Source organism: Podarcis vaucheri (genome assembly GCF_965113315.1).
Source record: "Podarcis vaucheri genome assembly, chromosome: 1".
Lineage (NCBI taxonomy): Eukaryota > Metazoa > Chordata > Lepidosauria > Squamata > Lacertidae > Podarcis > Podarcis vaucheri.
The window spans coordinates 83,751,789-83,779,563 of NC_138759.1; the positions used below are offsets into that span (position 1 = coordinate 83,751,789).

At 45.4% G+C, this 27,775-nt stretch overlaps 2 protein-coding genes across 7 annotated transcripts in view; one reads left to right on the forward strand and one right to left on the reverse strand.

Annotated features, from left to right (window-relative positions):
* The first annotated feature begins 686 nt into the window (after window positions 1-686).
* Window positions 687-27,044, forward strand: SLC19A1 (solute carrier family 19 member 1). 3 transcript variants are annotated; one of them, XR_014219351.1, is made up of 7 exons: window positions 687-865; window positions 10,449-10,727; window positions 18,870-19,626; window positions 21,122-21,314; window positions 22,303-22,444; window positions 23,673-24,088; window positions 24,189-27,044. XR_014219351.1 is itself a non-coding variant. In XM_082221091.1 (6 exons), the coding sequence occupies exons 2-6, from the start codon at window positions 10,551-10,553 to the stop codon at window positions 23,844-23,846; spliced, it is 1,443 nt and encodes a 480-aa protein (XP_082077217.1). In that variant the 5' UTR covers window positions 687-865; window positions 10,449-10,550; the 3' UTR covers window positions 23,847-27,044. The 3 variants fall into 3 exon arrangements, 2 of the variants coding, with proteins under 2 accessions (XP_082077217.1, XP_082077218.1); XM_082221091.1 differs by having other exon boundaries at window positions 23,673-27,044; XM_082221092.1 differs by lacking the exon at window positions 687-865 and adding an exon at window positions 4,101-4,201 and having other exon boundaries at window positions 23,673-27,044.
* The window catches only part of COL18A1 (collagen type XVIII alpha 1 chain), a 152,088-nt gene continuing 149,523 nt past the window's right edge, over window positions 25,211-27,775 (reverse strand). For all 4 annotated transcript variants that reach the window (XM_082220741.1, XM_082220738.1, XM_082220740.1 and 1 more), the window contains one exon: window positions 25,211-27,719. In XM_082220741.1, the coding sequence (XP_082076867.1) occupies window positions 27,506-27,719 (214 nt within the window). In that variant the 3' untranslated portion in view covers window positions 25,211-27,505. The remainder of the gene's footprint in view (window positions 27,720-27,775) is intronic.

Below are 27,775 nucleotides of genomic sequence, written 5' to 3' on the forward strand. Positions count from 1 at the left end.
CACGAAGCTAGATGACGTTTGTGTAAGGCAGCGTCGTGTGTCCCTAACAGCGCCAAGCAACCTCTGGGGATTTGGGCGGCCTCAGGAAGAGGGTATAGGATTGCACCTGGAGTTGAAGGACAGATAGCCCCCGGGAGTAAGGGTTGCCCGAGGGCAAAGGAGATGGGGCTCCCGCGCCCTCGATAGGCGAGGGAATTGCAGTGGATGCGACGGTGCGAGCGACACCGGAGGAAACTTCCGCTTCTGCAGTCATTAAAGGCGAAGGAGGAGCAACCGTATTCCGCAGCAGGTGTCAGCCCGCTCCGACCAGCAATGAGCGGGATTTCCAAGCGAGACCCATCGCTTCCCACGCCACTCCGGGCTAAGCATCGCGTTGCAAGCTCAAAAAACTGCTAGTTGCTGGCAGGCACTGCGAAAAAATTTCTTGGTCGCTCATATTTTAATGTCGTTCCCGGTGAAGAAAACAGTAACCCCAAGTCGGGCGACTTGACCGGGTTGGATTTGATTTTTGCAAACGGAAGCAGGCGAGCACGTGGCTTCGTTGGCGCGTTGTTGCTTATCTGCGGGAGCATCTTCCGCCCTCCTTGCATTGTGGGCGCTGTAGTTCCGCCGTGCCTTGCCCAGCGCCGGGGCCTCGTCAGAACTACAGTCCCCAGTAGGCACCGGTCCCTCTCCGCCTCGCCTCTCCACGTGCGAGAGGCCGCTGGCGCCTGGGGGAGGGCTCTGCTCTGCTGCGGGAGGCGCCTGCAGAGCGCTTTCCCCGCGCGGCGCTGTGAGGGTCGCGCGCTGCTCGGGGAGAGGATGGCGGCGGGGTGCTGCTGGCGAGGCGCCTGAGTCCGTGCATTGGGAGAGCAAGAGGCAAAAGGTAGGAGAAGGGGCCGGGAGAGCAAGGGCCGGGGGGCCTGGGGCGGGCGCAGGGACCAGCCTGGTTAGCCAGAGGGAAATGTTTGGGATGCCACCTGGGAGATGCAGGGTCGCCAAGGGCTCTATCCTGCAAAAAACGCAAAATCCCCATGCTCCCTAACTAGGCTGGTCCTGGAAAGAGAAGGGGAACTTGTTGCTCCCACGCTTGTTGCAGTTTTCGATACTCTGTGCAAAGGAGCATAGGTCAGGAGTCTCGTCCACGTTGCTCCTGTGGCAAACGTATGTTTTGACACCTGGGAAGCCGTGTGCGGGGTAGTAAAACTTGTCGCGGCCACACCTTGCCGCGCGTTTGAGGGGGTGAATTATTTTTTTTTTTTAGTTAATGTATGCATGCCTTTAAAACGTGTATCCCAGCCGCTCCTTTCCTCTGAAAAAGCTGAAGGTGGCTTATGACAAGGGGTGAAAGTAAACATGAGAACGAGATTACGAAAATTTCAGAATACAAAAGCAGATATGAAGCAGCAATTAAAGTAACTGGCCGCCTTCCACCTGTGGAAATATTTCTTTGCAACAAGTTAAAAGCAAAACACACACACACACAATTCATTCTCCCAAAGCATTTCTAAACAGGAAGGTTTTAGTGGTAAAGTCTTTCTAAACAAGAAGGTGTTAGTGGTAAATATATCCTGAAACGGTGCTTGTTTACAGTGCAATCCTAACAATGTTTAGAAGTAAATCCCATTGTGCTGACAAATAGGCTTCCTGGTTTTTAGGATGGCAGCTTTAAACTATGGAAGATATGTAACCCATAGTAATATATACCAAACTCTGCTGTTAAGTGGGGAGGGGGGCTCATTTTTAATGACTGCAGCTGTGGAATACAGTACTGATGTTCTCCTGATGAGCCTACAGATCATTATGTAGTCCTCCAGACCTATGCTTTTTTTTTTTTTTGACAATAATTGTTATAAAGTAATGTAGGTGGTGAAATATTTGGTCATACTGGACCCCCCCCCCCGCAGTTGGCACTACCATACAACTACAACTCCCAAAGCTAAAATAAAAAAATCCCTGTTCATTGGCTCCAAAATAGAGAACTCTCCTAGAGGTTTTTCATCTGAGGCAGGTTGACCACCTTTTAGGGATGCTCTAATATGGGATTTTCTACGTTGAGAGGGTTGGGCTATATGACTTTTGGAAATCCAGCTCTCTGAATCCTGGCCTTTAATTGTAATTGGCAAGCACAATGTACATTCCCCCTCTGCTGAAGAGAATGTGTGCGCACACAAGCAATTGTATGTAAATATTAGTAGGGTTAATTGCTGTAGTTCTCATGACCTGGTACTGGAGCAGGCTGTCTACTGCATTGGTGTTTATAACATTCCAAGGGAGTAAGCTGCGCAATAAACCACATGTGACTAGCTGGCTGGCTTTCTTTACATATTTGGTCGAGAGCTGAATGTAATATTACAGCTGCTTAAACTACATCATAGAATACATTCAGAAAATCTCAGGCAGAGCAGTGCTAACCAGGTAGATTCTGATGCATGTCACCCCAATCTCCAAGCAAGACTAGATTCCAGGGGTACCAGGCACTCTTACCAGTGTCTGTGTTTTCTTTTGGGCAGTGAGACACAGTGGAGACGGTGGTGTCTCTATGACAACCTATATATACCATATATATCTAACCCTTTATTGAATCCATATATTTTAGGAGAGTCTTGCCCCCCCCCCAAAAAAATTATAAGAATATGTTAGTGTACCTCCTGTGTGAGATGAAACTGCAACCTAGCTTTTGGCCAGGGTTTTTTGGGGTGGGGGTGGGGGAGGTGGTGCACCTCAACTTCTCCCAGCCAGTTTGTGTGGGGTTAGGATTACAAAAATCTTAGCAGGAGTTGGGAAACTTAATTTTAGAAGGGAATTAATGCTTTATAGGTATAACTGAAAAAAGAGCGTAAGTGGGTTGGGGGGTGGGGGGCAGATGAAAGAAACCATTAAAACAAAACAAAAAACCTATAGGGGGAAAATCCAGAAGGAGCAAAACAAAACCACATATTAGCAGGGTCAAGGTATTTTCAAATGAGAGTGGAAAAACAACTGATGGCAGATAAAATTGATCTCCTGGAGCAGGAAGTTCTGCATCTTGGCCACCACCAAATGAATGGTCTGTTCCCTTTTACACACCAACCGTACTTCTAATGGTGGTGAGAATACACAGGAAAGTTTTTTATTCAGGCCTAAGTGGATGACAGAGTATTGTATTTTCAGTGAACCCATTTATGTTACATCCAGCACTTTGAATTTGACCCAGAAACAAATGGGCAACCAACACAGCTGATGTAAGAGAGGAGCCATGGCGGGGGGGGGGGAGAGAAGGGTTTACTGAAATTCACAAGCTTACACTATGACCAGTAGAAGTTGGCATAGCCATGCCATAGCAGTTGTCAGTATAGCAGAACAATAGGCTTGCCCCACCTAATTGGGCTGCATCAATAGGAGTATAGCATCTAGATCAAGGGAAGTAATAGTGCCACTGTATTCTGCTCTGGTCAGACCTCAACTGGAGTACTACTGTGTCCAGTTCTGGGCACCACAATTCAAGAAGGACACTGACAAACTGGAACGTGTCCAGAGGAGGGCAACCAAAATGGTCAAAGGCCTGGAAACGATGCCTTATGAGGAACGGCTAAGGGAGCTGGGCATGTTTAGCCTGGAGAAGAGGAGGTTAAGGGGTGATATGATAGCCATGTTCAAATATATAAAAGGATGTCACATAGAGGAGGGAGAAAGGTTGTTTTCTGCTGCTCCAGAGAAGCGGACACGGAGCAATGGATCCAAACTACAAGAAAGAAGATTCCACCTAAACATTAGGAAGAACTTCCTGACAGTAAGAGCTGTTCGACAGTGGAATTTGCTGCCAAGGAGTGTGGTGGAGTCTCCTACTTTGGAGGTCTTTAAGCAGAGGCTTGACAACCATATGTCAGGAGTGCTCTGATGGTGTTTCCTGCTTGGCAGGGGGTTGGACTCGATGGCCCTTGTGGTCTCTTCCAACTCTATGATTCTATGATTCTAATTGTAAAATAAAACGTTATTATGGTATGCATGCACTATTCCTTTTATTAACTTGTAGGAACGATAGTGCTCAGATCTTTAATAACCTTTGATCAAGAATGGTAGTTTTTTTCATTTCATTTTATTTCAGGACTATGCATGCATTGCAATTGTGTTGTTGTTTTTTAAATAGTTGCTTATTGAAAGTGATGGTGCTGACTCAAATGAGCATGCAATGGCATGACTCTGCAGACTTTACTCCCCAGTGTTTCAAAGATCAAATAAGGTAACACCTTGCTATCTTCTTTTACAGAAGGGTTTACTGAAATTCACAAGCTTACACTGTGACCAGTAGAAGTTGGCCCAATAAAATATAGACCTTTTAAGTTTCTGTGGAGTTCTGTTAGTTTGTTTTTAATTTAATTGTAAAATATGCCTTATTGGAGTATCACTTTTATTTAATATTTTGGTTTTCTTTTGTCAGTTTTTAATGTCATTTTTACTAGCTGCTGGAGACTCAGCAAGTGCCCTACCATGAAACTTTATTAGCAATGCAGTTGTTTGTGTGTTTAGTCAGAAATACATCCCACTATGTTCATTTGGGCTTGCTTGTGGGTGAGTATGCATAGGGTTGCAGCTTAGACCAATTAAATTGAGACAATACTGTAAATGCCCTCTCAAACACCATGCTAGTATTACATATTCACTACATTGCGTTGTGTCAGCTACACTAACATGTAGTGCTTACTTTTTTGAAAGACAGCGGCTTATCACTTGAACACAGACACAACCAAATTGGGAACCTCCTGGCTTTCTTGGCTATTACATCTCTGTATGTAAGATACTGATAGTGTGTGTGCGCGTTTGTTTGTTTCATAAAACAGGCTCACAACTTAGTATTCAGGGAGCATTATAGTAAGGTCTGGGGCAGTGGTAGACCTTAGGGCATATCCACAATCCAGACTGGGATTCAAGCAGCATTACATATAAACCCACAAAAGTTACTAGCTCACAAATAGACCCTCTGTGGGAGTCAGCTGGAGGCAGTTGATTTTATTTATTTTTTTGCTACAGGTGAGTTGGTTAAGTTAATTTTTTAAGCCTGTCTTAGAGAATAAGAATGGAGGTGTCTTTTTATCTTGAAGTGTTGTCAGCAGCAGCATGGAACCTTATTTATAGTTGTTTTATAGAAGATAAAAAAGGCTTAGTTGTGGTGTATTTTCATGCAGATACAGTGGTACCTCGCAAGACGAATGCCTCGCAAGACGGAAAACTCGCTAGACGAAAGGGTTTTGGGTTTTTTGAGTTGCTTCGCAAGACGATTTCCCCTATGGGCTTGCTTCGCAAGACGGAAACGTCATGCAAGTTTGTTTCCTTTTTCTTAAAACCCTTAATACAGTTGCGACTTGACTTTTCGAGGAGCAACTCATAGCACGCGGTGTCGTAGCCTTTTTTGAGGTTTTTGAAGACTTTGGTGATTTTTGAAGCTTTTCCAAAGCTTTTCCGACACTGTGCTTCGCAAGACGAAAAAAATCGCAAGACGACAAAACTCGTGGAACGAATTAATTTCGTCTTGCGAGGCACCACTGTAAAATGTTTGCGGAGCAAGGACCAAGTGAGAACCAGGGCAATAAAACAATGAATTTATTTTTTAAAAATAATGTGTAGATGATTTGGCTACCACCCTGCTAGTTGTATTTCTGGCTCTTGAAGCTAAAGAAATCTGGTGCTTGGTAGCACCTAGGATAGAGAACTGTAAATCTCACAGATACTGTCTCTGAACTCCTTGGGAAAAGAATGGGAAGCAAGTGTAATACAGGTGATACTGACACAATCTGAAAAAGTAAGGCTTGATTGATTTTTTCTTTTTAAATTTTTTTTAAAGATTTTCTTGGTTTACAAAAGTAAAACAAGCCTTGGCTCTCTTTTTCAGGTTGTGCAGTCTTTTTTACAGATCGTTTACATTTGTTATGAGACATTAGTGTTGAGTACAGTATGAGGTCAAGACAAAGAGAGTGGGGAGAGGGGTGGTGGTGGTGAAATTTATATTTTGTACAGTGTACATGTGGGGTTTTGTGTCAGTGTCAACTGGATAGGTTCTCCTTCTATTCCCTTGTTGCATTTCCTTGGTCGTGAGAGGGATTGGGGGCCCGGGTGTGGTTGGTTGTCTGTGCTTGGCTGCAGTGGGGTTTGTTTGCATTTGTAAGTGGGGGGAGGCATGTTGGGTCAGGTCAGCCAGATTGATTTGTGTGCTTGATTGAGTTTCTAAATCAAGATGACAACTTTTAAAATGTGCTTTTGGCCAAATACACACAGCAGCAGTGAGATAAAATTCAGCTGGTCTGAGTTACCAGCAGTAAAAATAAAAAAAATCCTTCCAGTAGCACCTTAAAGACCAACTAAGTTAGTTCTTGGTATGAGCTTTCGTGTGCATGCACACTTCAGATACTTCTTCAGATACTTCAGATCTGAAGAAGTGTGCATGCACACGAAAGCTCATACCAGGAACTAACTTAGTTGGTCTTTAAGGTGCTACTGGAAGGAATTTTTTTATTTTGACTATGGCAGACCAACACGGCTACCTATCTGTAAGTAAAAATAAGATGATCTAAAATAACACGATATATTGTAGAATGCTCTCCCCTGGGAGATTCACATGCAACCTTCATTACATATCTTTAGGTGCCAGGCAAATGTTTCTCTTCTACCAGGCATTTGGCTGATTAGATTAACATTCTATGGCTTTTTAAATTTGCTTGGGGGGGTTGTTTTGGTTTGTTAATGTATTTTGCATTCTCATTTTGTATTTTTCTGTTGTGAACGGCCCTGTGATCTTTGGATTAAGGGCAGTATACATTTTAAAAAATCAAAAATCTCTAAAGCCCACATTCACTAATGGCTGGTTCCATTTTGATGGTGTTAAGAAGAGAGAATTTAAGTCTTCAAAATGTACCGAAAATGGTTTCTATAATACCAGTACAAACAGCACATCTGCCACCAGATCTCTAGCTACTTTGGTCAGGATCCAAAGTGTCACATATACACACACCCCACACACACAAATTTCATACACATCTCCTGTTCCAGTGGCAACACTACACCTCTAGAAAGTCAAACCTGAAAGGTCCAAAGTGTGTTTTGTCTCTTGAAGGGAAGGGGATTATCAGCTAGTTCACCTCCTACAGAGCAGTGTGGTGTTCTGCTTGCTCACCCGTAAGATTGCCCTAATCCACTATAACGCTGTCCAAACAGAAGTGAGATGTTTCCTCTGTATGACCTGTTGACAGAGCAGGAAAACCTGACTGTCAAATGGGGTGGAGAGAGGGTCCAGAAAAATGCAGGGCTTAGCAGAGTGTATAGCTCTGAGAGTTTTCACATGGAGTTGTGGAAATTGGACATACTTGGATGGTACCCTGAATCATAGGTTTTCAACCTTTTTGAGCCTACTGCTCCCTTGGCCAACTACCTTCTTTCTGCGGCACTCCTGTGGAGCCCAGTTATGTCACCCTTGCCTGCAGAGCTGGCAGCCTCTCACCCTTTTTCCGAACACCCTCCCTTGGGAGTCTTCCCTCAGCCCCCTCTCCTTGGGAGTCCTCCGGGCAGCTGTTCCTGCCTCCCCTGGTCCCTGAACAGCCTGCCCACCACCAAAAACTGCTCAGGAGGGTCAGCTAGCAGGGGTGGAGAGAGAGAGAAGAGAGATGCTTGGACAATCACATTAGCATGACATTTAATTCCACCCATTGCATTAATCTGTGGGTGACCAAGTTCCACTGGGACTCTGCCCACCCTGCTCCCAGGAAGAACATCACAGCGAGGGGGAGACCAGCCTGGCACCATCTGCTTGCTGGCCAAGGAAGGAGCAGCTGCAATAGGTTTTTTTCTCTTGCCTCTGTGGCAGAAAGAGCCTTTGCTACAAATGATGGTTGCCCTGCAGGGGTAAAGGATACCTGCGACACATCTATTGGTCAAAGGAGCAAGAGCCACCAGTTGCTCTTAAGGCAAGAACTCCTGCAGGGGAATATCATCCTGGGATGGAGAGCTGGATACAAATGCCCACTTCTAGCTCACAACTTTATTGTGGCTGATCTCCTTTTTCTCTCTCTCTCTTCCTTCCTTCCATTTCCCTTTGATCATTCAATTGTTTAGTTTGTAAGGCTGGTCTTTCATTTCTTTAATTTATGTAAGTTGCTTTGGAAGGCAATAATTGTCAAAAATTAGTACATTATAAGAAACTAAAGATTGAAAATTGAATGTTTAATGAGCTGAATGTGAACCTGTTGATCCTGAAAGCCAAGAGGAGGTAATACCAGCTGAGGGGGTTGTCTGTAACCAGTGGGCCTGTGGGCCAGATTTTTCTCAGCATAGCAGGGGTCAGCAGACTTTTTCAGCAGGGTGGGGCGGTCCACTGTCCCTCAGACCTTGTGGGGGGCCGGACTATATTGGGGGGGGGATGAACAAATTCCTATGCCCCACAAATAACCCAGAGATGCATTTTAAATAAAAGAACACATTTAAATAAAAGAACACATTCTACACATGTAATAACACGCCAATTCCCGGACCACCCGCGGGCCAGACTTAGAAGGTGATTGGGCCAGATCTGGCCCCCGGGCCTTAGTTTGCCTACCCATGGCATAGTGTATCCTTTGAATAATAAGGATGTTAAAACACCCTGAATGTGATGTGTGTGGAAGCGGGAGGCGGGGTTGCTAGTAGAAACTAGTAAATATTATTTAAGTTTTTTATGTCCCATTTTCCCCATTTTACTGGTGAAAGCCAGCTTGTAAATAAGGTAGGGTTGCCATATTTCAAAAAGTGAAAATCCGGACGGAAAAGTTGTGTCATCGTTGTTTTTTGCCCAAAGTTGATGAGTGTTTGGTAACTCTAAATAAGGACAATATCCATATTACAATTGGAGGAAGGAAAGCATCAAATATTGTAAAACTACAATGACAACTCCACCCTAAAACAGCAGAAGAAATTCTCCTGAAGAAGTGTAGGTGAATAGAGGCAACTCCACCTAGGAGTGAGTGATACCAGTTAGCACCAGGCAGGCATCTCTGGAGAGCATGTTCCAAAGGTGTTGCGCCACCAGGAAGAAGGGTCCCTTCTCTGGTACAGTGGTACCTTGGGTTACATACGCTTCAGGTTACAGACTCCGCTAACCCAGAAATATTACCTCGGGTTAAGAACTTCGCTTCAGGATGAGAACAGAAATCATGCTCCGGCGGCGCGGCAGCAGCAGGAGGCCCCTTTAGCTAAAGTGGTGCTTCAGGTTAAGAACAGTTTCAGGTTAAGAACGGACCTCCGGAACGAATTAAGTACTTAACCCGAGGTACCACTGTACCTGCATCTGCTTCACTGATGATTGTTCACTGGGCAGGGTGTGTGTATGGAGTTGTTGCAGAGAGAACAACTTAGAGAAGGGTTTCTTTTGTTAGTCTAAATGATTGAATGCGCACATATGAGAGATGCTGGTCTTGTGGATAGGCTGGCCCCAGGCATTTGGGATTTTATGGGCTGCCCGAAACCAGCACTTTGGCCAGTTTGGTTCAGTGCAAATTGTGGGAACATTGGAAGCTGCCTTATACTCAATCAGACCATTGGTCCATCCAGCTCAGTTTCATTGTCTGCCTTGTCTCGTACAGTTCCGGCATAATATGCTCATCTCATCATACACACACTCTCACTCACTCACTCACTTTCTGGCCTTTATACTGTATCTCAGGGTGGGTAACAGTAATTCAGGGAAACAACCAAAACAGAATGAGGCCATAAAACACTTATATAAGACCATTCATTTCCACGCCGCTGAAAGAATTCCAGTCATGTATCAAATGCTTGCATGGCCAGCCCTGTTTCATTGTACTGAAGCCCCCCGTTCAGAGCCTCTTCACAACCAGCTTAAACCAGCTGAAAAACCCAATTGGTCTTGAAAAGTAATTTGATGTATGATGCATTCCAGTCTAACCTGGTCAGTAGTTAATCATAAGTATTAACCTCTCTTATTGCCACTCATTGCTTATTCAGAGCCTGTGTGCTACAGCAGCGGCAGTGTTAGATCTGTATGGCTGGCAAACTTGGTTCTTATCCTTGCTCAGTTACGATGTGATCAAGGTGTCCTTGGGTATTTCTCAGCCCACCTACCTCCCAGGGCTGTTGTGAGCCTTAAAGAAGCCTCTGTTCTAAGCTCTTGGAGTAAAAGAGTAGAAAACAATAGGGATGATACCAGTATTTATCATTCATTGCTTGCAAATGTATCAGTCCAGCTGAATAAACTCTGCTTCAGCATTTCTTGGTTTTTTGAAGTTCTGATCTGGCAGCATTCAGTTGAAATGGTCACAGGCACCATGTGGAAGCGGACTTAAAAGGCATTGCAGTGGCAGCAGGGGGGCAGGAACCAGAGTGTTGTTTGTTCTCTTAGATTTGTAGCTACAAAATTAACTAAATTCCCAGCCAGATGATGGGGGTATTAGTTTGCAATGTTCCAACTAGGAAATTTGACGTGGTGCCAAACTCTCCTTTTTCTGCAGACACACCTATGCATGCTGGAGGCTTTTCTGTGGCCAAGGGACAGGGATGCTGTGAAAAGAGCTCCTCTCTCCTACAGCTGATTGAGACAACGTGGTTGAGCCATGTCTGCTGAGGCCGAAACCCCCGAAAAGCAACCCCCCGACCCACCTCCAGACCCTCGCTGGAAGCTCCTTGTGTTCTACCTCTGCTTCTATGGCTTCATGAACCAGATCAGACCTGGAGAGAGCTTCATCACACCCTACCTGTTGGGGTCGGAGAAGAACTTCACAAAGGAAGAGGTGAGCTCAGGGGAGAGTTGCAGAAGGCCAAAGGGAGCCCTGGCATGTGAACGGAGCAAGTTTTCCCGAGTAGCTTCTGGTCTGGGGCAGTAGGCTAGGGATGGCTGCTTCTCCATCCCCATATCCTTCCTGTGTGTGCTGGTGGGAAAATTGAGAGGATCAGTGGGTGGCCCATGGGGAGGAGAGGGGTGGCTGGGATGTGCAGAAGACAGGTGGGCATAGGCCTCCTGTCGTGCAGCTACACATTAGGAGACACCTCCAAACATGAGGGCTTATCCACACTTACCTTTCCCCAGCTCATTCCAGCCACAGCCTGTGATTTAAAAGCTCTTTGTCAGAGCACTTTTTCCCTTCTTCGTAGCTTTCCCCATGGAAACCTGCTCTTTAAAGCTCTGTTGGAGCAAACAGCAATTGGATGAAAACCCAAATAGAGGTTTGCTCCAATTCAGCTTTAAAGAGCAGGTTTTTGCAGGGAAAGCTTGGGGCAAAACAACAAAAGGTAAGTGTGGATAAGTCCTGAGCTATCAGCAGCACAGACTGGCTTGGGAGGTGGTGGACTCTCATTTGCTTGAGGTATTTAAGCAGAGGATGGATGACCAGCTCAGGGATGTTGAGGCTGCATCCTGCATTGTAGAGCTTATGCTTAGTAGAGTGTCTGACAAAGTAATCTTCACGGTCCTTTCCAGTGCCATAATTCTGTGATTCTGGACACGAAGGGTAGTGAGAGAAGAGGCTTGTGCTGAGCCAGTGCCAGCGTACGCAGCCCTCACCATGCAGCATTGCCTGCCCGATGGGAAATGGATTATGCTTCACGTAGTTAATAAAGTAATGAAAATCACTGGGAAAGTGTTTTATCGTTTGGTCACAGTGCTGTAGGGTTCCAATGTGCTTTTTTAAAAAAATTAAATGCAACCAAAAATAACTTCATCTTGTTGCCTGCCTACATGTTGCCTGTTTAACAGTTTGAGTTTGGAAGTGAATTGTTCAGCTGGGTTAGCTAAGTAAGCATCTGAGTTGTCTGCTCACTGTGAACTGTTGTAACAATGTAAGATCTTTTTGCCCAGGAAGGAAGCAACATGTTGAAATGCATTGGGCTTTCTTTCTCTCCCTCCCCACCTCTCTCTTTCTTTCTTTCTTAAAATGCTGCATTGTTTTAAGATTCCCCCTTTGTTGTTCCTTTTCCCGTTCATTCCATCCATCCTTAGTTGTTTTCTTTGCTTTGGATCTAGCACTTTTGGGTGTCTGGGTACCTATGGGAGATGGGACACAGTGTTCCTTCCTGCTGGCAGATGGCATCAAAGTGTATCTTTGCCCCTAACTGCAACTAAGGAATTACTCAGCAACTTCCTACTTCAACCATGCCCCCCATTTCTTCCACAATCTGCTCCTGGCTATTCTCTAGTAGTTTCAGCAACAAGTGGTGCTCTCTGCCAGGAGACAGAGGGCATCTTGGAAGAGTGCAGCGATAATGAAAAGGAGGAGGGCAGTGAAGTGGTATAAATTGCAGGGCACGTGGATGGCCCTGATTCTCATAAATCTAGTGAAATCCCTTGCACATCTTATGCAGCTCTCATTGACTTGCTTTGGACACCACACCAAACCATGTTTTTGACACTGATGGAGCAGTTAGGAACTCAAGCACTCCCCGATCCCATTCATGGCAATTCCCTGCCTCTTTTTCCTGGTTTGAGGAAAGCCATTTAATCCCACCTGGCAAAACTGGTTTTCAATCCCAGGGCGAGCTCATACCATAGATGAGGTTTTGGACTAAATGGTCCAAACTACTGTATGCTCTGAATCAGATTAGGAGACAGGGTATCACCATGCAGAACGGGAGGAGAAGGAGGGAGTATGTTAGCACAAGACTCCTGGGTCCTCATTCACAATAGGGCAAGCTACCATTTGGCAGTACCTCTGAACTGCCCCAATTCTCTGGCTTGATACCTTGGTTGGTAGCCTTGATCTGTCAATAAAACCTCAAGCTTCCAAGACATGCAAACATTTGCTCCTTATCTGGAAGTAACAGGCTAAGGTGCAGGGTTGTTAACTGAAGCTTCTCTCTGAGATAGTGAAGCACTGTTGACCCGTTACTTCCAGTAAGTAAACATTGGGACTGTCCAGGGCTCATGAATAGAGCCAAACCACCTTGTGTGTGTGACTTGAACAGAATTTTAGGGAGAGGATTCCACAGGAAGTATATGTTTCTGCTCAAAGGAGATGGGGGTACTGCCAGTCTTCCTCAGGTGACTGCTGAGGATGAATACACCATGGGGACTTTATTCCACTCAGTTACAATTGCAGTCAGAATTATCATTTTTGCTGGGGGATAATTGGTGTATGTGGACTGTGGAGGTGGTGAAGAGAGGGGAGATTTGAGGGTGTGATTTACAAAGTAAAGAACTGAACATTACCAGGTAGTAAATGCCTAACAAGGAATCAAACTGAGTACTAGAACATTAATTTGATATAAACGTTTTAGTATTTGCTTTTTCTACTGATGTCTCATTTAAAAACGACAAATGGATCTAATCACAGATTTCAATATTACAAAAAGCCACATGCTGAAATCATAATCTTAGGAATGATCCTATTGCGCAAAAGAAAAATAGCAAGTATTTCTGAGTCTCGTCAGTTTTCAGCAGAGAGTTCAACATATGTTTGAAGCTTTTCCATTCAAATCATTGGGATTTTAAAAATCAGATCATGCCCTAATACAGAAGTCCCCAACCTTCTTAGGCCCACATAAACAATTGCAAATTTAATAAATTGCCATTGGCACCACAGAATTCCAGTTTCTCAGAAGAAAAACGGGCAAAGCTTTGTGCATCTCCCCCCCAAAAAAAAAATACAATAGGCAAAGCAGCTGCAGAAACTCCAAAGCAGGCAACACCTTCCAAATATAGGCAAAATTCACATACCCCAAACAAAAGAAAAGTGGGCAAAACATCTCTCAAACACTTCCCCCCTCCAAAAAAAAAAAAAAAATCAGTTAAAGCACACAACCAAACCAAAATTCATGCCGAACACCCCCTACATCATGCACAGAGGCATTCTGGGGACATTTAGGTCAGAAGGTGAAGTGTCTAGAGGGCCTGCAAAGTGCTTTCCACTTTCGCTCAGTGCCATTCATGTTGAAAATAACCCTCAATTGAAAAACTGAAAAGGGTGAGAATCTTGGTGGGTACCAAGGGAGTTTTGAGAGTGCCGTGGTGCTTATGGGAGGACACCAACCCTAATGCATTGGAAGACCCATTGCCATGACAGATACAGAAATACAGATCATACTCGGGGAAGCTTGAAGCTCCCCCTGCTTGGTTTAATGCTACATTAAATGTCAATTGTTCGTTTTGTACAGTTGCTATTTTAGTACAATTATTTTCCCTTGGTCTTTCCAAATAATGATATAAAAATGTCTGTGCTGGTGACCTCCCACATTTTTCAAAGAGTAAATATTCTAAACTTAGAATTATTGTAAACTTATATTTTATTTTGTTCATGTTTTGGACATAATAAATAAATTAAAAATGCTTTTAGTTGGCTAATCTGTCCACTAGCCAACAGCACTTCTCCTTTTTTTTATCTAGCAATTTAAAAAAGCACCCTTCACAAATGTTGTATGGGTTTCTCTGTTACTGGCTTTAAGGGGGAGGGGAGAAGTCTGTATTCCACCACCCCCTCCAATTCTGAGAACTCTGAACTGCCTTACAGAATATGAGTTGAGATTGCAACAGCCTTGCTGAACTTAACTCTCTGACCTGCTAACCTAATTTCCTGGTGGTTTATGTTTAAACCATCTATCTCTCCCTTTAGCAATGAATAATTTCTATTTTCTGTCCTCAGATGCTTCTCTGGGACATGGGGCAGCTCTCATCCCACACAGGCCTGGCTGGGAGAGGTGACAGGGAGGCAGCCTACATACATACATACATGATCACGTAATTCTGCCTTCCAACTTTGCCCTTTTGGAAGGGCCAAAGCTCATAGACATGGTGATTACTGTGTGAGCAGTTTCTTTACATGCTGAAAGTATTGGGGGGGGGGCAGACTTAGGCACACTTTCTTTCTCTCATTTTTTTTTTACCCCAACTCATCTCTTTACTTTTTTTGATGTTCACTGGAGCAATAAACCCTGGCCTGAAAGGAGCCTCCCATTTTCCACTCGGTGCGGGGGGGGGGGCATGGATGGTGTGAAAGCAAGGAAGGCCATTCCAGGGCTCTCACTCGAACTTTGTGTATCCTTCCAAGCCTCTCCCAGCCGCCTAAAAGACTAGGAGATTGAGGGAAGGCATTGGTGCCTTGCTAGTGATAGGCTGAAATTATCCTACAGGTTGAATTCAGTGAGGTGGTACTTTGAGACATATTGCTGGACTAGGGTAAAAAAAATATGGTTCCAGCACATGCCAGTGGACACAGAGCAGTTCCTAGAGCAGGAAAAATTGTAGGACCATCTCCATAATTACTGCCCTAGAACAGAGATTTCATCCCTGTGTATTGGCTCAGCCTGTGACCTCTGTGTGTTCACATTTCCCAAACTCCTTGAACAGAAAACCCAACAGGAACTGCCCATAAATAGACGAGTTATTCAAATTGGCTTAATCTGCATCCTTTACATTGGCTGAAAATGGTGGGAAAGGGGCAACTGCTTCTTAGTCATTCATAGCTGGTGCCGGCTTTGCCCAACTCGTATTATCTGCCCAGTTCCTCTTCTAACTCTTCTTGCATTTTCTTTTTAGTGGAGTTGTCTCTTTTGCCCGTTGGTTCTGCTCCTCATTTTGTTTGATGTGTGTTCCTCTCCTGACCTTGCTTGCCTTTTCACCCATTAACCAGGCCTGGCATCTTCTGACCCTGAAACGGCTTCTGTGTAGAATGGAAAGTTACACTGGAGTGGGGGGCTCTAAGAAGGTCTGCTAAGTGCTTGGGTGGCAGGCCACCTGGCACCCCTGTGTATCTCCACGTTGAAAGAAAGGGGCAATATAATAAATGGACTATATAAGCCAACAATTTCTGTGCATCCCTCTCAGGATCTAGGACTAGCTGCCTTACAGATTTCAATATGAAGATAATAGATATAGTTCAAGCCCATGTACAGTGGTACCTCGGGTTACATACGCTTCAGGTTACAGACCCCGTTAACCCAGAAATACTACCTCGGGTTAAGAATTTGCTTCAGGATGAGAACAGAAATTGTGCTCTGCCGGCGCAGCAGCAGCAGGAGGTCCCATTAGCTAAAGTGGTGCTTCAGGTTAAGAATAGTTTCAGGTTAAGAGCGGACCTCCGGAACGAGTTAAGTACTTAACCCGAGGTACCGCTGTACTTTAAAAAGAAGAGCTGTGGTCAGGATTGCAGATTTGCCTTCGAAATATAGCAAAACAGTCGGGATGGCTCAAGTGTTAACTAAGGATTTGTGGATTTTCTCCCGGGCCCACCAATTTATGGGCAATTTATGTGTAAAGCATACACAAATGCCTGCAGTTTTATGGTCTGGGTAGCGTGGTTGTGCCAAATGTTCCTTGTGGCATCCATCATAATGTTTTGTCTCCCCTGATGGGGCAAGTGAATTTAACCTTCCGCGAGTCCTGTTCTCGAGGCTGTCCCTTCCGCACCTCCCCCCACTCACTGGGAGAAAGCTTTATTTTTTTGGTCTGTGTCCTAGCAGGGCAGCTCTGGCCAAGGATCAGAGTCCCTCCTGCTGATTTGTTTCCATGGCTAGAAAACAGCAAGTTCCAATCAAAAGAGGCTGGAAGAAGCTTAGCTGACCTCCTTAGCAAGGGACCTGGAAGGGGGGTGGTCTGCTTTTGGGCTCCCAACGAAAGAAGGAGCTCGAGATGTTTTGTTTTTGCAAGACCAAATATTTGCAATTAGGCGACTGTGATCAGCAGGTGCCTTTCCAGAAATCGAGGGGCCCCCAGGGCATTTTGCACAGCTCAGCAGATTTGAGTGTCACCAGCACCTCGCCTCCCTTGAACCAGCACACAGTGCTTTGCTTGTATTAGTATGCTTGCCTGCTCTGTGCCCTGTGTGAAGTCTTCTCAGTGCACTGCAAAACCATACCGGAAAACAGGTGATCAAAATAGTGCAGGGTTATGACTCCCAAAGTTGGTTGCAGTGAGAACCTCTCCTAATTTAAAAGCGGTCATGGTTAAGGAAAGCCAGTTAATCCAGAAGGAGGTTAGCAGCAGATTCTGGCAGAGGTTGAACTCCCTCTAAAGGGCCAAGTTTGCAGGTTGCGGGGTCTGTCCAGACACTATACAAATCAATCTGTGGAAGGACAGGCCGCAGTGGCTAGGAGTGCCCTTACCAGCTTTGGCTGTTACAGCAGCCGAAGACCCCCTCTTAGTGTGACAAATCTTGCCTCAGTTACCCATGCACTGGTTACCTCAAAACTAGACTACTGCAATGGGTTTTAGGTAGGGCTTCCTTTGAAGATTGTTTGGGAACTTCAAGTAGTGCTAAATGCCAGCTGCCCAGATGTTAGTTGGGATAAAGCAATCAGAACATATTGCTTCAGTATTGTATCAGCCTCACTGGCTGCCAGTTTGTTTCCAGGCCCAATTCAAAGAGCTAGTTAAAACAGAGTTTCATGAAGGACCATCTATGCCCATATGTACCTGCCTTGGACCTTCATGTCGATCTCAGCTCGTAGATCTGTCAGTGGGTAAATTAGACTGGCATCACATGTGATAGGGATTTTTTGGTGGTGTGCTCCTGCTTAAGAAACTCCCTCCCCCAAGGCTTTTATTCTACTCCCTGCTTTTTTAAAATTTTATTTATTTTATTTTAAGCCCAAATGTCTAAGACAAGCTGGAGTGACTGGCATCTTGTGCCAGTAATGAGGGGCATAGCTGTAGTGCATCTGTGCTATTTGTCGCTCTTGTTTTGTATTTATGAGTTAAATATTTATTGATTTTAATTGCATGGTTAATAAAGTTTTTTTGTAGTGCTTTGACTTATTATTCTAAGCTGTTTTGGGCAACACAGAAATAGCTTACATATATCAGTAAAAACGGCCTGAGCCAACAGTAAAAATTCACCTAGGAGAATTCACCCTTGCCTGCCTTCAACAAGCAAGTAAAGGAAACTTCACTGTGAACCATGGACTACTTAGTAATGCCTAGGTGGCTTGGTAAACTGACCCGGTCATAAAGTTACTACTACAGTAAAATGTCAGGTCATGCATTTTGGAAGATGGAATATAGGTCAGAGCGATTACGGCTTGATGAACCATAGAATTCCATGTGGGTTTGCTGACTAAGGTTAGTAGTGAGAGCATACAAAGTACTGAGTGTGCTTTTCCAGACAGAGTTTGGATGTAAAAAATTTAACATTGTGTCTGACGGCAGAACACTGGGCATGCAGATTAAAGCCACCATTTATTCCACTGTTCCATGCTCTCACTTAGAGTGATTTGGAAGATCTACGACATGGGATTTAGAGCATAGTCCTAATAATCATGCCACTCTCGTTTTGTAGATATACAAGCACCGGGGTCAAGGGCCATAGCTCAGTGGTAGAGCATGGTCCCAGTTTCAATCCCTGGCATCTCTTGATAGGGCCGAGAAAACCTGTGGCTCTCTAGGTTTTGCTGGACTGGAACTCCCATAATCCCAGACCATTTGTCATTAGCTGCCCTCCTCTGGTGCAGACAGTTACTGAACTAGATGGGCTTGATATAAGGAAGTTTCCTATGTGGGGTTGCTTTTGGAGGTCCCATCGGTGCAATCACTTTGGGTGGCGTTGGGGGCTTAGCTTGTGGAGATTGGGCTCTGCCATATTGCACTCGTGGACCCTTGGATTATGGCAGAACACATGCAAAGTCTAGCCTGCTGTCCCTTGCAGTAACCTCTTGCATACGCGCTGGGGTGGTTGTGTTGAAGCCTCATTGATTTACCATGTGCTGTTGCTTTAAGAGGTAGCATATAAGGCCTCTTTACTTCTTGCTCAGCAAAAGAACTGTAGGAAGAGAGCTCCAAATCAGTGGTTGAGGGACTGGTTGTTGGACTACAGGTATAGTGAGAATCTTTGTTCCTAACATCTGGGGTTCTCAAACCCAGCTTTCAGTTGGTATCGCTTGGGGCTTTGAGGGGTAGGTTTTGTCGTTCGCTGTTGGAAGGCGTTGCAATTGCTTTGGTTTCTCTCTCGCAGGTAACCAATGAAATCACACCTGTGCTGTCCTACTCATACATGGCTGTCTTGGTGCCCATCTTCCTGTTGACCGACTACCTGCGGTACAAGCCGGTGCTGGTGCTGCAGAGCCTGAGTCACATTGCCATCTGGCTGCTGCTGATCTTCGGGACCAGCATCCTTGCCATGCAGTTCATGGAATTCTTCTACGGCATCACCATGGCGGCGCGGGTGGCCTACTCCTCGTACATCTTCTCCCTGGTCACCCCTTCGCGCTACCAGCGCATGGCTAGCTATTCCCGCACCTCGGTCCTCATGGGAGTCTTCGCCAGCTCCGTGCTGGGGCAGCTCTGTGTCACAGTGGGGGGCACCACCTTCACGACCCTGAATTACATCTCCCTGGGGTTCATGACCTTTGGGTTGCTGCTGACGCTCTTCCTGGAACGCCCCAAGCGCAGCCTCTTCTTCAACAGGAGTGAGCCTGTGTGCAATGGCACCTCGCCCTCTGAGCTGGACAAAATGAACACTGGGGCCGGGGATCCAGTGTGGTACAAGACCCCTACCTGGAAGAACATGGTCTTTTTCCGGATGTTAAAGGAGCTGGCAGGATTTGTACGGCTGCCGCAGTTAAGACTTTGGTCCCTTTGGTGGATATTCAATTCTGCTGGCTACTACCTAATACTGTATTATGTGCAGATTTTGTGGAATGAGATATATCCCACAAGAGACAACAGGAAAATCTACAATGGAGCTGTGGAAGCTGCTTCAACGCTCCTTGGTATATAGATCCTTCCCCGTTTCCTTTTTGAACTTGATTATAACCCCACCCCTTTCTCTCTCTGCTTTATGCCCCAAATATGAATTCAGAGCACCTAGCGGAGTCTCCTAGACCATGGTTTTCCATCTATAAGACGCCCCCATGTATAAGACGTCCCCTATTTTGGGGGACCCAGATTTAAGAAAATGGGGGGAGATGGCTCAGATTATAAGATGCCCCCTAATTTTTGACGTTATTTTTTAGGAAAAAACCTAGTCTTATACACGGAAAAATACGGTACATTCATGCAAAGGTAATTTCTGCTAAAATTACTTGGGTTTAAAGCAACTTCAGGTGATGCACCTCCGGAATCTCCCTGCATGGAGAATCTAAGCCAACCATTCCACTAACCTTCCCCATGGGACCTGGTGCTTGCAAGGTTGGTCTACAAGCATGCATTATTGTGTGCTAAAGCTCAGGGATAATGTGCATGCTCTGCATGCAGGTGGGTATAAGCTCAGTATTTGCCATCTCCAGCCAAAAGGGATCGTAGGGTCACTGTCAACCAGAACAGGGAGCATTGGGAGCAGATGCCGTAGTGGCTACACCTAAGGACTTGATCAGTCGGTTGCCAGCAAGGAGCCTGTGCTTGGAAGGGGCACTGGCTTTCCCGAGTTGCCTCTCAGCTCTCTGGGTTTTACACTGCAGTTTCTCAGCTGGTAGCATGTTTTGAAACATCCTGTTAAGAGTTTTACTCTTTTCTCATACCCAGAATGGTGGCTTCATTTGCATCAGGACAAGTTTCCCCCCTACTTCTGTGAGAGTTGCACTTTATGACGCTGAATCCCATTGAGTATCTGTCCAAAAAACAAAACCTTGCTTGCTAAATCAAACTAGGAAGGGCAAAAATTTCTCTCCCCATGTATTTTTCGTTGCAGAACTGATATAGAAATAACTTGCTGCATAGTCCTCCTAGGGCAGGGCAGGGGAACCTGTAGCCCTCCAGATGTTTGAACTTCTGGCTGGGGCAAAGTCCAACAACATCTGGAGTGCCATCTCCCCCCCTCCAGCCGTTCTAGGGCATTTTTGTTGTTGTTTGTATGATATGTCCACATTTTTCAGCTGCTCAGCTGTATACAGTTTTTTTCCTGCAAACAAACAAAAGACTGTCCAGAACATAAAATAGTCCAAGAAATTATTGGGGATTTTTTTTTGGGGGGGGGTCATTGTGTGCATGTTTGTATCCTAGTGTAAAGTGTTGGGTTAAAAATGTCTGAAACAAAAGGTGTTCAGGGAAGCAAAGGCAAGGGCCCATAGAAAAAGTTCTTCCTCAATTACCTTGGGCTTAAAATAATCTCCTTGGATATTTGGGGTAGAAATTGTCCCTTGGGTTTTTCCAAACAATGACTGTTCTGCTGTGCCCCTTGTTGCGAGTGCCGCTTTGGAGAGTGGAGGCCTTGCTGTCCATACCTGGTCCTCTCATCCATATCTTGACAACATGTATGTGTCTTTGCAGGTGCCGTCACCTCCTTTGCTGCAGGCTACGTGAAGATCCGTTGGACGCTGTGGTCAGAGCTTGTGATTGGGGTAGTGACAGCATTCCAGGCAGGCCTCCTTTTGCTGATGAACACTACTGCCAACATCTGGCTCTGCTATGTGGCTTACATCCTCTTCAGGAGCTCCTACCAGTTCCTTGTGCCTATAGCCATGTGAGTGGTGAGAACAACTTGATGACTAGGCCTCCATTAGTCATGCTGGTAGTGAGGAACATAACGATTATGATATCCATCGTTACCTGTATATATATCGTCATTCTCACTCTCTTCAACAGGAAAAAAGATGTGGGGGTGGCTTGCATGCATACCCCAATATATAGACCAGATTAGCTTTCTAGTATCTGCTTTGTTAAAGGAGGGATTGTAATGTCAATAAATATCCCCCCACCCTTGTAAGGATGCCAAGAATAACATTTTGGTCCCAGGGTTGATATGTTGTTGGAGGCTTTTAGTATTCAGCCTAGGTTAACAAGCTACGGTGATTGCTGCTAATGTGCTGAATGATATTTGCTAATTTGTTGGAAATGCTAAGGCGGGGATGGTTAATTAAATACAAAGAACTGGATTAGGCGGTCTTTAGCACTCTTCCAGGCCAGCAACTGTATGCCTTTAACTATTGGATATTTCACTAACATCAGTGATAAAAGTATTACAGCTTCCCAAACTTTCCTCTTGGTGTAAACACTCCCAAGCTGCCTTCTTAGGTCAACACAAAATAACTAGCATTAGCCCTATCTCTATGCCATCTTTGGCTTGTAAGTAAAAATGCATTGATCTTTGCGAGTGCCTTGTTTGTCGGTGATGCTGTAGCATGCCATCTGTGGCTGTGGTCCTGGGATGGAGAACCTGTGGCCCTCCCTGTGGGACTCCCAAAGCTATCACAGGGATACCTGGCTTGGCCAAGAATTCATAGCAATGTCACCTTTTGTCAGTATCAGGACTGTGAACTATCATCAGCCCTAGGGAGCATAGCCAGTGGTCTGGGATCATAGGAGCTGTAGTCCTTCATTGTCTGGAGGGCCACAGGCTGGCCACCCTTGCCCTGAGCCATAAAGCGACCCTCCCTTTGTCCTTGGTGCCTTTTCAGTGCTTGCCAGCAGAACTGACATGCCTTCCTCTCTTTCTCTCGCTTTGACCAAAGTTTCCAGATTGCAGCTTCCCTGTCCAAAGAGCTCTGTGCCCTGGTGTTTGGAATCAACACTTTTCTCGCTACAGTTCTCAAGACTGCCATCACTATCATCATAACAGATAAGAGAGGTCTGGGTCTCTCAATCCACCCTCAGGTAAGAAGCACAAGTTACACTGAGGCTTGCAGTAGTGGGCTTTTGACCAGTCCTAGTTGCCTTTGGGGCTTACTTTGTAGGTTCCTCCTATGGAAGGAGGTCCTTTGAATAATCTGGTGAACCACGTAGTGGGAACTCAAAGGGACTTATTTGCAGTGGATCCTCTTGCCTTGCTTGGACCACTTTTGGCTGTTGGCCCCATTCTACGCATTGCCCATCATGTTTTGGAGTGGAAGCAGGGCTGGCAAAAACCAAAAGAAAAGGCATGTAAGCCAAGAAAAATAGAACTTCTGTTCTTTATTTTCCTTATTTATTTGGATAAGTTTCTAGGGGGGCTAGCAGTCACTCAGTTGTCCTTTCCAAAAAGGTTTGTGCGAGAGTTTTAACACAGTGATCTTGAACACATGCCAAATCACATGATTTCAATGGAACTTGTTGCCAAGCAAAGTTCTGCTGAGTTAACAGAACTACCCTCTAATAAACATGTAAATTCCTACTAATCCTTGCCATTTGCTGATTTCTCTTACATTGTCCTCAACAAAAGCTTCATCCATCCTACAAGAATCAAGCTTATATTATTATTATTTTTTAAAAGATGCTGATCAGGAAGCTGCAAATGTAATCTGTTCCTGTAAGGGCTGTCATTGCTGGCTCAAGGCTGTGGAGGGCTTAATGCATTGACAGTGCATTGGAATAGCATGGCAGCAGGTTATGCATGTGTGTTTAACTCTTCCTTACTGGAAGTAGCGGGCACAGGTTGGAGAAATATTTGGTTGGGTTAGTTCAGGTAGACTTTATCGATGAGGCTGGAGGAAAAGCAGGGTGCCTTTTTTAGCTAGAGTTCCAGCTTTATGTATGTCGCTGCAAATGAGGTTGGCAGATGCACATCATGTGGAGTTCCTGTTGTCAGAGATGGGATATCATTTTGACTTACGGTAGCTACATAGAACATTCCAGCTCAGATGCTGTGTTCTGGCAAACAGAAAGCAGTGGGGGACAATTGCTGTTATGCCTGTATGTGGGAGCTTGAGGGGAATTTTCACCTGGCTGGCCGCTAGAGTAGATGGACCTCTGATCCAATGGTGCTCTTCCTGTTCTTAAAGAGTTTCCCTCCTAGCTCTATTCTGTGCTTCTGTGGGCTGCTGATCATTTCTGATTTTTGAGTGCTTTGGAGGAAAATAAGGCACAGGGCCTCAACACATCATATCTCCCCCTCTCTCTTTTCCAGTTCTACGTTTACTTCAGCTATTTCACGCTCCTGACAGTGGTGTATCTTTCTGCATCTGTGTATGTGGCTGTGAAGCATAATAGATGCAGGAAACCTCCAGAGGAAGCACCACCCAAGGAACTCAGCATGCCAGTTGAGGACAGAGGCACAGAGATGGCTAACTTGGAAGTCTGAGAAAACAGTGGATGGGGAAGAAAAGGAGCTGGCCTACCTGTATACTCCCAGCTGGGATGTAACACAGAGAACTCCCATGTTAATCAGCACTTAGAAGCATCTCAGCTTTCCAGAGTATCAGATCACTGCAGAAGGAAAAGGCCTTCCTTAACTTTAGGGCTTGTGCATCAGCAGCATGCAACCAGACGACTGGATTTCCCCCCAGTCTTGGTCATGTGTGTGGCATAGGCTCCTGAGCTCAGGTGAGATTATGGAGACATTTGCCAGTGTTATGGTTGGCACCTGGTGATTTTATGAATGTAGTTTTAAACACTGATAATACTCTGCACGCTTTCCCCTCAGCCTTTAAAAGAAGTCAACAGCAAGCAAGGTGGACGCAGGTACTTTTTTTAAAAAAATAATACAATAGTTTTACTTTTTTATAAAACAATCAATTTGTTACCAGTAAATATACTCTGCTGGGAGTTATGGATTGCAATATTTGTTGAAACTTTCCTCCTAAGAAAAAATTGAGCTCCTTCTCATATTTGTTTTCAGAGTTATGCTTAAGAAAACAGGACTGAGAGTAAGGCTGCCAACCTAACTCACGTCCTCTCATCCATTTGGGACAGTGAGTGCGAAACACAATGCGCTTTTAACAATCACTTTAGATCCTCTGGAGGAACATAATCCTTGGAAAGTATACACTTGCATTTTGTTCTGACTTGTTCTCTTCCACTTTCCCCACCAAAGACAATTGATTTTCAAATACCTTCACCGTCACATAATAATTTATACTGGCCACTGTAGTATGCTCAGTGGGCATTTGAGAGGAAGGTGGGAGTGATCAGGTCTTTAGCAGAGTCCTGATGACTTTCCAAACTAGCTTGGACTTTTCATCCGGTTTTGCCTCCAGGGGCCAGTTCCACGAATCCTTCTAGACCAATAGGCCATGGGTGGTATGCTTAACATACACAGTGGCTGCTTAACATAAAATGGCGGCCATATGAAAAGGAGCATGGCCACAAAAAGGTGTAGCCGTGCCCCCCCCCCCATCAGCCCATAGGCACTCGCTTGCTCATGGAAAGCTCTTTGTGATGCTGTTCTGTTCAGAAGGGAAGGTGAAATGTGTGCTGGGAGTACATTCAGTGTAGGAAGACCAAGTCAGCGCAAACAGATATTGAACAGGAAGAGCAAACAGTCTGTTATTGTGTATCGTGGATTTTTCCCCAGATACCACGCTGGTGGGCCTGTGAGTGCCACGCTGGCACTTCCAGCCTAAAAGGCAGTTTTCCCATTCTCCTGGAGCAAATGGAGTCAGGTTTCTTCAGTTCAGGGACGTAGACAGAGCCCTCTGCAATTCCATGCAAATGAACAACAACAAATAACAAGAGGATACTTTCCTTTATTCAGTGCCTTTAGAAAACAGTTTATAGAACACAACACACAACTGACAAAGATATAGAGATCCACAGGCTTTTAAAATTGCATTAAAAATTTCACAAAATACAGTAGACAGTAATAAACTGATTGTGTGACTTGCACAGGCTCCCTCTCCCTCCCTCCCCACCTGGTAATAAAATTTCAGAAAGACAATCAATGAAAGCTAGGTAGAAATTTAGCACCTTGGTTTGTCAAAACAGACTCAAGCGCTCAGACATTAATGTGTTTAAAACAGAACTGATACACAGCAATCATCTGCCTGGCCAAGGCTTCTGGCACTGAAGTGGAAGGGCTGTGATGGGGGAGAGGTACCAGAAGCTCAGTCACAGTTAAGCCCATAAGCATGGCTTCCTTCCCTCTGCATTCAGCGCTAAAATGGCAAAATACTGCTTGCCTACCTGTGCTTGGGTTGACACACACTAACAGACAGTGACTAGTGTGAACTCTAGTCCTTCCCCCTCGAAAATGTCAGCACAGTGCCATTCTGCTCTGATGCGGCAGAAGAAATGCTGGAAAATACAGCTATTAGAAATGGCTTGGTTCTGGTGGCTCCTGCCACAGTGTATTGGGAACAGAGGAGAGAAATGAAAGGGGTCAATACTGGACAGAGATGGTTCTTAATTGCTTAAATTTTGTATTATCTCTTATTTTGGAGCAGTTGCTAATAACAGATTCCAGATCTGAGATATTTAGGAGAACATTCCTGGCTGGAGGATTATAAATCTGATCACCTGCTGCAAACACAGCTCGCTATAGGTCCATCTGTTCTTCAGGGTCTCAGGTAGGACACTTTCACCTCACCTGTTACTTTACAGCGGAGGTGCCAGGACTTGAACCTGGGTCCTTCTGCATGCAAAGCATAGGTTCTGCACCACTGGGCTTTGGTCACACTTCTGATAGGTTAAAGCAACAGAGGGTTCTGAGAGCTAGCATGACCCCCAAGGCTTCAGCCAGGGGGGCCTGCCTCTTTTGCACTGGCTAACCTGTTCTCTTTGAATAGGGCTAGTAGAGGCATCCTCTATGGAGAATGGAGGAAGCCAGGGCAAGTATAAAAATGTAAAAAAACAAACAAACCCACAAATCCAAATACTGATTGTTACAACGGCAAGCAGTTTCTTCTTCCATTGTGGCCTGTAAGGAGACTGGCTGAGGCAAAAGTCACTTAGGAGGCTGTTAACACCTCTAGTTCTCTTTTAGAGCTAGACAATGTGAAAGGGCTGGGTGGGGGAAGAAGCAAAGGAGAGAACTCTGCCATAGCAAGGCTTGAAGGTTCAGTCTCACTGCCCTGGGCATGTTGTCTCAGCAAAGGATACTTTCAACTCTGCAGCAAAAATTGCAACCAGCTATGAAGAGTGTTGTTTGCATCTATGTTTGGAAATAATAAGGCATTATGCCGGCTGGTGAGTCAAGCAGAGATAAGGGAGTGTATTTTCTGCAAGCCCAGATATTACTCTCGGGGGGGGGGGGGCGACAATCAAATTCCTGGTCTCTTTGGCAGGATCCCCCCCCCCTTGATACTATGCTGGGCACACAACAGAAAAGCCACCTCAGTGTTTACAGAAATCTTATTTTTGATGATTATGCACTGTCCAGCAGGGTCTAAGCTTGTGTTATTTAGCACCATGTCCCCACTATAAGGCAGGCAGTGCCACGTTATTGGGTTGTGTAATGCAGAAACACCTGCAGCGCTACACTGACAGTAAGGGGGATGCTGCTGTTTGAGGGCTACCTTATGTTAAATCAGCCACAATAAATAGACTTTCTGGCCTATCCCAACATGGCCTTGGCTTTTTTAAGGGGCCACCTGAGTGGAATGGGGGGAGAGAGGCAAACAGGGAAGCTTAACACACACAAACAATTCAAGGGTTAAACATGAGCAGGATTAGAGAGAGAAGGAGAGTTAACTGCTCCGTGTACCACACTTGCCTGGAGATTGCCTTGTACACAAGCCTGTTCTCCTCCAGCCCTTCCAGCAGGCAGGTATGATTCACAGCAGCCACGCCAGGAGGAAAGACACAAAACATTCAGCACCAGAGCTGCGCTGGAAGACACTCTTTGGCTTTGTCACTCATTCATCTGCTTGACTGATATACTGCGGAACTGCTTGGGCACATGATCCTGGTGGGGGTGGGGGGTGGGGAGTGGGAACCGCTTGCCCATTTCCCCTGTTCCTTAAGGGAAAACATTTGGGTTCCCTTCCTCCACTTGCAGCCAGTGCTTTTGTTGTGTGCCGTTTTTTATTTCTTGGAAGAAGTCATGAAGCTGTTTTCAATGCAGAGGACGATGAAGGCGTTCTTGCAGCTGCTGCTCTTCTGCTCGAGCAGCTTGCCCGACGCCAGCGAGGAAGCCTGCCCTGTCACCACCGTGTCGTCTGTCCGCCAGGTCTCACAGTAGCTCTCTGTTAGCCGCCGTCCCTTGGAGTCAGAGCCGTGCCACACAGATTTCTGAGGCCTGAAACACACCAGAGTGTTAGGGGTTGCTTCACACGTAAGTGGCTGCAGGTGCCC

Bases quoted from the DNA above. Each gene is read 5' to 3' on its own strand.
- SLC19A1 (XM_082221091.1), top strand. From the start codon at position 10,551: ATGTCTGCTGAGGCCGAAACCCCCGAAAAGCAACCCCCCGACCCACCT. The intron at 19,627-21,121 runs GTATATAGATCC...GTGTCTTTGCAG, and splicing joins AGCTGCTTCAACGCTCCTTG to GTGCCGTCACCTCCTTTGCT. The intron at 21,315-22,302 runs GTGAGTGGTGAG...CTTTGACCAAAG, and splicing joins TTCCTTGTGCCTATAGCCAT to TTTCCAGATTGCAGCTTCCC.